Source organism: Pan paniscus, chromosome 13 (assembly GCF_029289425.2).
Source record: "Pan paniscus chromosome 13, NHGRI_mPanPan1-v2.0_pri, whole genome shotgun sequence".
Classification (NCBI taxonomy): Eukaryota; Metazoa; Chordata; class Mammalia; order Primates; family Hominidae; genus Pan; species Pan paniscus.
In genome coordinates this window covers 67,899,652-67,911,767 of record NC_073262.2, presented here as the reverse complement: position 1 = coordinate 67,911,767, position 12,116 = coordinate 67,899,652, and the positions used below count along the sequence as shown (strand labels likewise).

General features: G+C 36.2%; 1 protein-coding gene across 1 annotated transcript in view; it reads right to left on the bottom strand.

Annotated features, from left to right (window-relative positions):
• SCN2A (sodium voltage-gated channel alpha subunit 2) overlaps positions 1 to 10,951 on the bottom strand; it is a 152,032-nt gene extending 141,081 nt beyond the window's left edge. The window contains exon 1 of the mRNA XM_055108684.2: positions 10,718 to 10,951. Within this exon, the coding sequence (XP_054964659.1) occupies positions 10,718 to 10,743 (26 nt within the window). The 5' untranslated portion in view covers positions 10,744 to 10,951. The remainder of the gene's footprint in view (positions 1 to 10,717) is intronic.
• Positions 10,952 to 12,116: the final 1,165 nt, after the last annotated feature.

Below are 12,116 nucleotides of genomic sequence, written 5' to 3'. Positions count from 1 at the left end.
AAAGGCAGTTGTATTAAAGCAAACTATTGAGAGCTATTTTAATAGGTCACTTGAAGTAGGACATAGTTATGTTGTAAAACTAAGAAATTCCAATAGTACCTTGATTGAAGTTTTAAATGAGTAGAGCTCAGCATATGTATTACCTCCTATGGAGGGCAGTATATGTAGATACTGGGTAGCTTGATAGAACCATACAAAACAATGTCTGTCCTTATATAGTACACAATTAAATATGACAGATGACCCAGGTCCACATATATCTGGCTACTTCACATTACAAGTGTAGAGATAGGTGCAGAGTATAATGGAAGTATATGCTGCATGTGAAAACAGAGAGAACATCATAAAGGAAGTGACGTTTGAGTTAGATTTGATTAGGACAAAAGTTTATATACATTTCTGAAGCAGAGATTATTAAGAAAAATTCACTGAAATCCTGGAATCTATGGAGGGCAGAAATATATTCAGTGGAATTTTTTTTCAGTATATGATTATGTGGAAAGTGATCAATTTTATCATAGCTATTTAGCATATTTATATTAGATAAGACTTTCCATAAATCAAGTAGTATAGACATTAGGTGGTAAACAATGGAAAATACCTAAGCTGAGATTTAGAACAAAACATGCTTGAAGACTCTTTAGGAGAGTTAACCGGGTGGCTTCCATTAGATCTTGGTGATTTATATAAACTAAGGTAGTAAATAATTTTATTACACTTAAGGGATTGAAAACACAAAACGATGAGGTCAATTTTCCCAACTGAATTGAGCAGGAAAATAAATAACATTCATTGTCCCTTATTCACTAAGCTAAGGCGTGCTTCTAACTGAAACTAAAAACAAAACATTTCCAAGAAATCTGGCATTGTTAGCATTATTTCAATTTATCTTTTAAAAAAGAGCATAATTAACTTCCTGTGATATGGTCACTAGAGATTAGACAGTGAGAATACTGCAATGATTAAGTCCTGGACAAAATAACTAGCTTTATCACATCTGTAAAATGAGACCAATGCTTCGCTCCACACGGTTGTAAGAATTAAAGCAACCTACATAGCGAAAGCTCAGGACACAGCATATGGAGGACCAGTATTAAATTTTAAGTGTATGCTCATCCTATGACTAAAACAGCATATTTGTAAAACTTCTTATGTGCCAGACATTGAGTGTGGTATTTGGGAGACAGATATGATGACCAAGTTCCTGACTTTGAGGAGCTCACAATCTAGAAGATGAACAAGCAAACAAAGAACAATGAAGTCACAAGAGAAAAACATTAAATGTCATATATATCAGGAAAAGGTCTTCAGTAACTATTAATGATACATTTACTGTCATTTAAGGTTTGATTTTATAACACTAATATGCATTTTATTTCTATTGGTGTAAATACTGAATGAAAAATCAGGCAGATTGCACTGGGTCATTTGTAAATGTGAATCAGCCCAATAAAGTGAAAGAGAAAGCATGGTGCCCCTTAGTATGCTTAAAGGAATAAATTTAAGTTTCTAAGATTCATTAATTTATTCTACAAACATTTTTAGTCTCTTCTATAGATCAGGAAGTGTTCTAAGCATTTGTGAAACATCAGTGCACCAAACAGATAATAATCTCTGCCCATTTGGGGCTTAAATTACCAACAGGAGAAATACAATGTATACAGTATGCTATAATGTGATGTGTTAGAAGGGAAGGAAATAAAAGAAAGGAAAGGAAAGGAAAAAAAGAACAAAGCAAAGCAAATGATAACAAAGAAAAGAAAGTATAGAAGAATGTGGGAGATGATAAGAATGAAGTTAGAGGAAGGGGGCTGAGATTTTTAAATGGGATAGTTAAGAGTAGGTATTATTTAGAAACGACATTTGAGCTCAGATTTTAAACAGGTGAGGAGGTTAGTCACGCAAGTGCCCGAGGCAAAAGGCTTCCAGGCAGAGGAAACAGCCCAAAGGATTGAAGTGTTCCTGCAATATTCAAGAAATAGTGAAAGTGAATGAGGGAAAGAAAAACTGGAGACAAATTCAGAGAAATACTGTAACGGGATGGAGACCAGGCTAAATAGAGCCTTTTTGGAAATTGTCAGATGGCTTTTACCCTGAGAAAACTGGATATCACTTGCAGAATTTTGAGCAGGGATGTGGCGTAATCTTACTTCTGTCTTGCCGTATGGAGAATAGATTGTAAGGAGAAGTAGAAGAATAAAGTCCAATTAGGAAATTAAGGCAGAAATCCATGAGAAACTTGATGGTGGCTTGAGCAGGGTAGCAGTGTGAAGGTGGCAGCACATAGATCCTGGGTATATTCTGAAGTTGAAATCAACAGGAATTTCTCACGGACTGAATGTCAGATATAAGAGAAAAAGAATAATCAAGGATGATACTAGAGTTGTTAGCCTGAGGATGAGGAAAACTAGAGTTATCTCCTGAAAAAAGTAAGGTGGGGAAAGCGAGGATTGGAGCAGGTTGGTTGGGAAGGACTATCAGAAATTTAGTTTAGGGATGTTAACTTTGCAGTGTCTTCTAGATATCCAAGCCAAATAAGCAGTTAGACACACAAGTCCAGTTTGGCAGAAAACTGGAGGTAAATATTTGGATGTCATCATGATTTATATGGCATTTAAAGCCATAAAACTCAATGGGATCAAAAGAAAGTAGATAAAGAAGAAAAGAAAATCAGGGACAGAATCAGGGACATCCAAATAATGAAGTCTGGGAAGGCAGAGTAAAGAGTAAAGTGACTGTGAAGGAGTGAACAATAAGCTAAGAGAAGAGTCAAAATTGTGTGCTATCCTGAAATCCAACGGAAGGCAGTGTATCAAGGGGGAGACAGCAATGAACTGTCTCCAATATTGCTGGATGGTCAAGTAAGATGAAAGCTGAGGATGGACTGATGAATTTGGCAATAGGGTGGTCATCAGATTTCTATCAGGAGCTGATTTGGTGAAATGGTAAGAGTAAAAACTTGACTAACATAAATTTAAAAGAGAATAGAAAGAGAGTCATAGATACAGAGAATACAGCAAACACTTTCATTAAGTATTTTTGCAAAGACAACAAAAAATAAAAAAAGATAGTTGAAGGAAGTAAAAAAATTCAAATATAAGAGCAATAATAAAATGCTTGTATGCAAATATAATAAAGAGCTAAAATTACTAATGCAGGAGAGACAGAGAAATAAAATGCTCTAGAGATGCCCTTGTGTAAGTAAGAAAGAATAGGATCTAGTGCACAGATGCAGGAACAATTTTAGATAGAAACAGGGATAGTTAATTTAAGGTAATGGGTGGGAGGTCAGGTTATGTGGGTGCAGAACCTGGTAGGAAGGCACATGCAGTGATAGAAACCTGTGGGGAAAAATCTCTCCTGATTGTTTCAATTTTCTCACTGATTTAGGAAACAAAGTTGTCAACTGAGAGTGAGGTCAAGGTAGGAGGTATTGGTGGTTTGAGGAGAAAAGAAAGGGTATGAAATCTAAGTACAAGAACCTGGGAGAGTAAGTGATCCAGGGACATGTGGCATGGTTGCTGGGCATCGATCTAGGGACATGTGGCATGATTGCTGGGCATTATCAAGGACCCACTTGTGCGTGCGTCCAGCTGCAAAAGTGCAGGCATGAAGTAAGGTGGGAACTGAATATGAGGATGAAGATTTAGCCAGACAGTTACCAAAAAACCAACCAAACAAAAAAGCACTGAGCAGGGGAGTTTGTGAAGTATGTATGTATATACAAGGAGTGACTTTTATGAATAACTGTGGAATTTATCTAATGAAAGGAAAGAGGACATTTAGTGAGAGACAATCAAAGTATGACGAGATCAGTGATTTAGAGGCCTGGTGGGATTAAAGGATTGAATTGGAGTTGTAGATGAAATGCGCTAGAAAGGTGGTGTAGGATGTATGAAGGAAGCATTATGGGCAGGCCACAGTTACTGGCCATGAAGAGTTTCAAGATAAAACCATGGGAGTGGATGTCTGAAGAAGGGTAAAAAAAACATGATCATTGGAGGAAAATAATTTAACTACTTTACAGGATAGTCTGTTAAGAGGCCATACATATGCATATTGACATTACCAAGATTTGGGTAGAAAGTGCCAGTGGAGAAAATTCCAGTGTTCTTGGAGCTAAATTCCTATCTTCTAAGGATTACACATTCATGAAAACTCCTTAAAAGATGCATACCCAAATGTGGAAATAATTTGAATCCATATTTTATCCTGCTTTTGCTTTTATATTTGAATAGATTTATGATGCTGTGAGTCTAGGTTTGTAATAACAGCATAATTTACTAACAGTTTTTTTCTGCACACAATTGAATTCCCTGGGAAGTCAGGCTTAACATTATTGGAGTGACATCATTCCTGGTGATATAACTAAGGATTCAACAAGAGTCATTAGAGATTTCGGTTGATGGATTTATCAAGGCCAGTAATTGGAGCAGCTTAGCTGAATGCCCTTTGTCTAATTGATAGGTCATTTCACATTTTAACTTTCTAACACTTAGGCAACAAAATCATGAACAATTTAATTGAATAGACTGATTAAATGTAGAAGTTTCTTGACCCTTAGAAGTGGAGTGACTGTGCATCCCAGTTTACCTGGAACCATCTTGATTTATACCTGTCGTTGTGGAGAAATTATTAACAAACTGAATCCTGGTTTAGATGACACATTTTATGGTCACCCTGTCTGTATAACTAGGCTCCTGTCTTCTAGGACTGTTAATTCAGGAAATAGTAAGTGTAGGTCTAAGCACTCCTCACAGATCCTAGCTGCCTGACAATTGCTGGGCTCCCTCATTTGCTCAATCCAGGGGAGACATAGTGTACTAGTCAGTTCTCATGCTGCTGTGAAGAAATACCCAAGAATGGGTAATTTATAAAGGAAAGAGGTTTAATTGACTCACAGTGCTGCATGGCTGGGAAGGCCTCAGGAAATTTACAATCATGGCGGAAGGGTAAGCAAACACATCCTTCTTCTCAAGGTGTCAGGACAGAGAAGTGTCAAGCAAAGGGAGAAAAACCCCTATAAAACCATCAGATCGAGTGAGAACTCACTCACTATCACAAGAACAGCACGAGGGTAACCACCCCCGTGATTAAATTATCTCCCACAGGGTCCCTCCCACAACACGTGGAGATTATGGGAACTACAATTCGAGGTGAGATTTGGGTGAGGATACAGAGCCAAACTGTATCACACAGAAAAGAAGGAAAATATCCTAGCTGGAAATGCTGGGCTGATACAGAGACAGCATCACCATTGCCCTGACCAGCTTGCTTCATTCCTTAGAATTTCACATTTTGATATCAGTTATTCAGAGAAGAGGGATAGTGTCAGTCTTCTCTTATCATAATATTATCATAATCTCCCTTTCTTTTTTTCATGATATTTCAAGCACTACCTTCATATATGCTTAAGAGAACTGTTGTTATTTTGTTGTCATTTCCCCATACATATCACACAACACAAGATGTAGCTGAGTAATTACACAATCACATAATTGTATACCTATTTGCTAATAACACCAAGACATGTTCATGTTCAAAGCATATTATACTCCCAACTAATCCTAGATACCAGCAAAAGACTTAACAACTTAAAACTACAAAAATAATCTAAACAATTCAAAGCACTTTTTGTGGGCAATTTCTTCCTAAGATCATTTTATCCCCCTAAATGTTATTTTAGTAAGTACAAACAGTTAACTGAAATTATAGTTTTTTACCCTCAAAAATATTTTATCACATTCCAATAAATAAAATATACTTAAATACCTTTGATTCTTAAATCATTTCTCTAAAATGTTTCACTAATAAACAAAATGATATTACATGATAAGATTTTTTCATTATTATTATTAATGTAGTTAGTAATTATGTCTTCTTCCACATAAAGGTTTTGACTGAAAAGTTTAATGGAACATTACCAGAAAAAAAATTATACTTCTGATTTGCAAAATCCACTTCTACCTCTCCTTCCACTGACCTCCAATTTCACTAAACCCAAATGGATAAAGAGGAGATAACACTAACGTATGAGTGTTATAGAGAGGTCAGCTTTTATTTTTCTTCTTTCCTTTCCTTTTCTATTTATTTATTTTTGACCCAGAGTTTCCCTCTATCGCCCAAGCTGGAGTGCAGTGGCACGATCTCAGTCCACTGCAACCTCCGCCTCCTGGGTTTAAGTGATTCTCCTGCCTCAGCCTCTGGAGTAGCTGGGATTACAGGCGTCAGCCACCACACCTGGCCAATTTTTGTATTTTTACTAGAGATAGGTTTTCACCATATTGGCCAGGCTTGTCTAGAACTCCTGACCTCAGGTGATCTGCCTACCTTGACCTCCCAAAGTGGATTATAGGCAAGAGCCACGGTGGCCCATCTACTTTTCATTTTTTAATAGAATTTCATCTCATATTCTTGATGCAAGTTATCTTTTCCTAATAGAAATAATATTTCAATGGCCACTATTATATTGCCAATGGTATTCATTATTATCAGCAAAATATATATATGACTCATCAACGCCTGTGCCTTCTTCAAGGCTTCCCACTGCCATTTCATGACAGGTGAATGCAAGAAAATGCATTCATCTTAGAGGAGATTGGCTCTAAGAAAGCCCCAAGAGGATTCTGTAACTGCCAGAAGAAATGGAGAAAAAAGGAACTTCTGGTAGGAAGCTTCACAAGGAAGCTAGTTCCCTAAGGGAAAGGAGCTTCCTGACATTGACTTTTTTTTTTTTTTTTTTTTAACAGAGTCTCACTTTGTCACCCACGCTGGAGTGCAGTGGCGCAATCTCAGCTCACTGCAACCTCTGCCTCCCAGGTTCAAGCGATTCTCCTGCCTCAGCCTCCTGAGTAGCTGGGACTACAGGTGCCTGCCACCACACCCAGCTAATTTTTTATTTTTAGTAGAGACAGGGTTTCAGCATGTTGTCCAGGCTGGTCTCAAACTCCAGACCTCAGGCAATCCGCCCACCTCGGCCTCCCAAAGTGCTGGGAGTAAAGGCATAAGTCACTGCGCCCGGCCATGACATTGACTTTCTCTCTACACAAGTCCTGGTGAACGTGCTAATGAAACTGAAGGATTCAAAAAAGGAAAGAACTTGAATAATTAATTTAGATGCTGGCAAACCAGCCCTTAGTAATCAAACTAGATATGTATAATAGATATGTGTTGGCCTAATTCAATACAAGTTTTAAATAGAACCTGTTTTTAAATAGGTGGTTATGAATAAGAAATTGATAACTGAAGTATGTAAAAGCTTCATGTGAAACAGTGTTATTAGTCTCCAATTCAAGAATTAATGTGACTAAAATATATTCTGCAGGAAAGTGTTTTGCTACTGAGGATTAATGATTTCTTCCAGAAAGTCCATATGCCACCAATAGCCTTTACTGAGGAACAAACTGATTTAATCAGAGGAGATACTTCATCTTATAAACAAGGATTTAATTTCGAAAAACAGGCCACCCAAAGTGAGTTACACCAGCTTTGCTCATTATCATCAACCACCCTTTCTTCCTGTGTCAAGGAAAAGCATTTTCAAACCTTCCTTCTGTCTCTTCCACGACCTTGGTGTACTTTTGTTTCTTCTTTCCTCAATTTTCTCTCTACTGACTTCATACCTTACTCTACAAAGGGCTTAGGTTTTTCTAATCTGCACTAAAGTTAAATTTCCCTCAACAGTACCTTCTTTCTCCAGGTATAAAATGTTATCTCTCCTACCTTTACCTGGCAAACTTCTTAAAACTTAAATATACTCCCCAGATTTCTCATGTCCAATTTAGTCCTCAGAGCCCCTGTCTCTGCCATTCAACTAAACCTCTTCTCTTAAAATTAATTTATGACCTAATAATGATAACTAAATCCATCATCTTTACTCTATCCTCTTATGAACCAACCCCTTTATGGGTTTTCTATTGTTTCTGATCCCTATTTTGATATTCAATTTACCTGCTTTGCCTCCTATGATATTGTTATTCCGTCAACTTCTCACATTATTTTCACACAATTTAATAATATTTTTCTACACTTTTTTACTCTCCTACTCTTAAGATTATGCCCCCAGTCATCTTCACTTCTCTTTTGTTCCCCATTAATGTTTAATTATGTATGACCTAATTTTTGCCCACAACTGCATGTAGATCTATATATTCAGCCTTAACCACTAATCTGATACATGGATATAACATGTTCAGCTCCTTATACAACACCCCAGTGTATGAGTATGTGCCAGTATGTCAAATGCATAACACCAAAAGCCAAATTCATTATCCTTACTTTTACTGCCCCAGGGGAAAAAAAATAACAACTGCAACAACAACACCGACAACAGAAGCTTCAAACAGATTGGGTTATTTACCTTTCCCTACAGTTTCCCTATACAATGCCTATAGTTCTCCATTTTCTTGTATTTACTTGCCTCACCTATGTACCTGGAATAAGCAACTTTCTGTTTTTCTTTATTTATATCCAACTCACTCTTAAAGATCTAATTTAACTGTCACATCCTCCTAAAATCTTTTCCTCTGAGCCCCCCATGGAGAGAAATTAACATTATTGTTTTGTTCTGAATCCCAGGATGTAACATGGTGCCTGGCACAAGATAGGTGCTGATATTCCTGTCCCGTTCACTTTCTCATCTTTCTTCATTCCTTATTTTGAGGTATAGTGGTATCTGCACACGTATATTTGCATGTTAACCTCCCTGAGGTAAACTCCTTGACTAATTATTTCTTTATCTCTACCATGGACACTTGGTTGGTACGTGGTATTCCACAAATATATGTAGACATGACACATTTTAATCCCTTTCTTTTCTCAAGATATTGAAGAAGTAGGGTAAAGCCTGTGCCTAGTAAGTGAACAAAGGAGGAAAGGCTTGGACATGAGATGATATTCTTATAGTTGTCAATAGATTAACCTATATGTACAATCTTTTCTATTAGGTAGGAGGGAAAGCCATATGGCCATCCACATCATTCATGAGCATAGGGTAGAAGAGTATACACCACCTAATAATGAAAAAGGCATACTAAGAAACAGAGTTTCCATAGTTGTCATTCAGTTTTCTTGGATGCTTTGACAAGAAACCTAAGAAAATTGAGCACTGCATATAATATGCCATTGAGCAACAGTATACTGAAAGAAACTCTATTTTACAGAATATAACCAAACACACACACACATGCACACACACACACACACACACACGCACAGTGAATATCATCATACCTGGTCTATGTCATCCTGATATGTTCACACTAGAGGTAAATTGTGTTACTGCTATGGAAGATGTGGAACTGTCAATCACTGTTCTAGCCTTGCCTTATTGTAATTTAGTACGTGACTCTGGGAAATCCACCTTATCTCTCAATTACAGTTGCTTTTCTTTAAATGATAATGGGGATAAATGGTTAAATATCTGTAATTCTAAAAATCTCCATGTATATGGAGCCATGTAGAACTACAAACTCTATAGATTCCACACATTTAAAAAACATGTTTTTTTCATGGTTTTTCCAAACCATTTTATAAAATCATTCCCCATAGCTTTCACAACCTCTGACATGGCAAAACTACCTCTTTATAGGAAAACAATGACTGAGATAAAAACATCCTGATGCACCTCCACCGCCTGCCACCTCCACCATCACACACACACACACACACACACACACACACACACACATACACACACAGCTCTTTCCACAGGAGAAAGAAGTGAGGCATTTAAAAACAATCTTACAAAACTATTTTAAAAATATTTGTAAAATCTCTTTAAATTTCTCTAAATGAAAATCAGTGGTTTTTAAATATAGGATTTCTATATGTCTTTATTCCTGTTATTCTGATAATAATCAAGCAAGGATTTAAGGGAAATCACGAGAAGCAGCAGAGAGAAGCAAGGCTGTTGCATGCAACTTCCACCTCCTGAGTCATTCCACTCTTTAACACAGATAATGTCACATGACCTAAAATAATTTAAAATGTGAGCACCTTCTATAATATCAACTATTTAAAATGGCCACGGTCCTATTATCCCAAATCCAATAAAATACAGAAAAAATCAATTTTCATGGCAATTAATTTGTGTTCAGCATACTCCTCACATCCATACTGGGGGAGGAGGGAGGGTCTATAGTCTCATTCCAAGTCTATTAAACACATTACATAAATCTTGATTCATGTGGGAGAAATGACTTACGTATTATTTCTAAGAGGTAAAAATAAAGACATAAACAATCTGTACCATCATAGCCAGCAGAAATCGTTCAAAAGGCCTTTGGACTCAGAATATTGGCTTGCCTCTGAGGCTGCAATCAGAAGGCTCAGCCCTGAGCTTTGGCAGAGCCACTGCCATGTTAATCTGCTTCATTATATCTCTACAATTTGTTCACTGCATTAAGGAGCAGTATTTCCCTTGTGAAAGGAAAACCCATCCTTCACTTTGAAAGCTTTACCTTTAAAAGGTAAACAAATACAGCCAGAGACAGAGACCAACAGCTAGAAAGCCAAAGAAATAATTAAACACGGTATGTCATAGTCAGAGCTCATTTCAGCCTAGGAAGATTTTAAATTGCACAACAGCTAGAATTAGAGCTTTTGAATCTCTTAGATCTGAATACAAGCTAACAAAGCACACATCTTATATTAAATGTCATTCTTAACATAGATAACAATCCGTGGATAAGTCAAAAATAGAATCATGCTGGCTTACCTGAAATAAAGAAAAATGTAAATCATAACACAGAATCCACGTATGTGTTGAATATAACAGTCTCCAATGCAATTCTTCAGAATTTTTACTGGAGTAGAAAGTAAAATCTCACATGTGCTCTATCCTCATTAAAGAAGAAAAAAACAAGAAAGGATGACCACAGCATCCTCCCTCCTTTGCCTTAGCTTTCTGTTCTGACACTCATTCGATGGTACCCAATGTCTGTTAGAAAACAGCATGCTAAATTAGAAAAATAAATAAATAAAGGCAGCATCTTACATGACAGCTCCATCTCCTGGTCAAAAGTGGAACCATCTTAATTCACGTTCCTTTGGCTATGTAGCAGTCAGCACATAAAATTAAATGATGTACAGCCCATAATTCCACTCTATTTGAAATCAACTACTTTAATTAACTGTAATTTAAACATTTAAGAAGAATTATAGTATGAATTTTTAGAATTATAATTCTATTTTGGGGATTTAAATTTATTTACATTATGTTTAAACTAAATGGAAGCTTTTCCCATCATTGAAAACTTAAGATTTATTTAACTTTATATACCATCTGAAAAAGTAATATGTATCTCCTATAAAACAATTTTAGATGTCAAGCTTATTGATAATGAACATCACATCTCTTTGTGGAGAAGTATAAGTTTTTGTCACTAGAGAAGTTAACACATAACACTTGTGTTGCTATTGTTTGGAGGAATGTTGAAAGGTTAAAGATAAGGCAGGAAAATTAAATGACTTAAAGACAAACTTGAAAAATCTTTAGTTAATCTAAGCTAACTACAAAAATACAGATGGCAAGTTACATGCAACTTGAAATTTGATAATTGTAGTAGTATACTATAGTGTGTAGTTACATCTTCTTAGAGAGATAAGGGAAAATTAAATTGTCAAAAGAATCCATTTGGTAAATGACACCAGTTATAGAATCAAAGTTTTACTGAGCATATGATGTTCTCAATATATGTTTGTTTAATTAATTATTCTTCTTATGAACAGTTGTGAAGGCCAGGATCATTTTTTTAAAATTTGAAGTAAAAGGATAGGCATTTTTTTTCTCCCACTTTTTTACAACACCATTTTAATTTGGGGCCAAATCGATCTTTCATTTCCTATTGCAGTAACGCTGTCCATGGTGCTGAGAACCAATTTTAGAACTCATGGTGAGTTCTAGGTCTTAAACGGGTCTGAAATACTGTCTTTGTCAGATTTGATATAAAATTTACCATTAAAAGTCCCCAGATCAGCCAGAATAATTGATAGTACCTAATATAAAAATAGTTAAGTAATTTTTTTATCCACAAAATATGTATATACACATGTCCATCAGAAGCCAAAATGCTGATAAATACATTTAATAAAATACATGATTGCAAGCTACACTT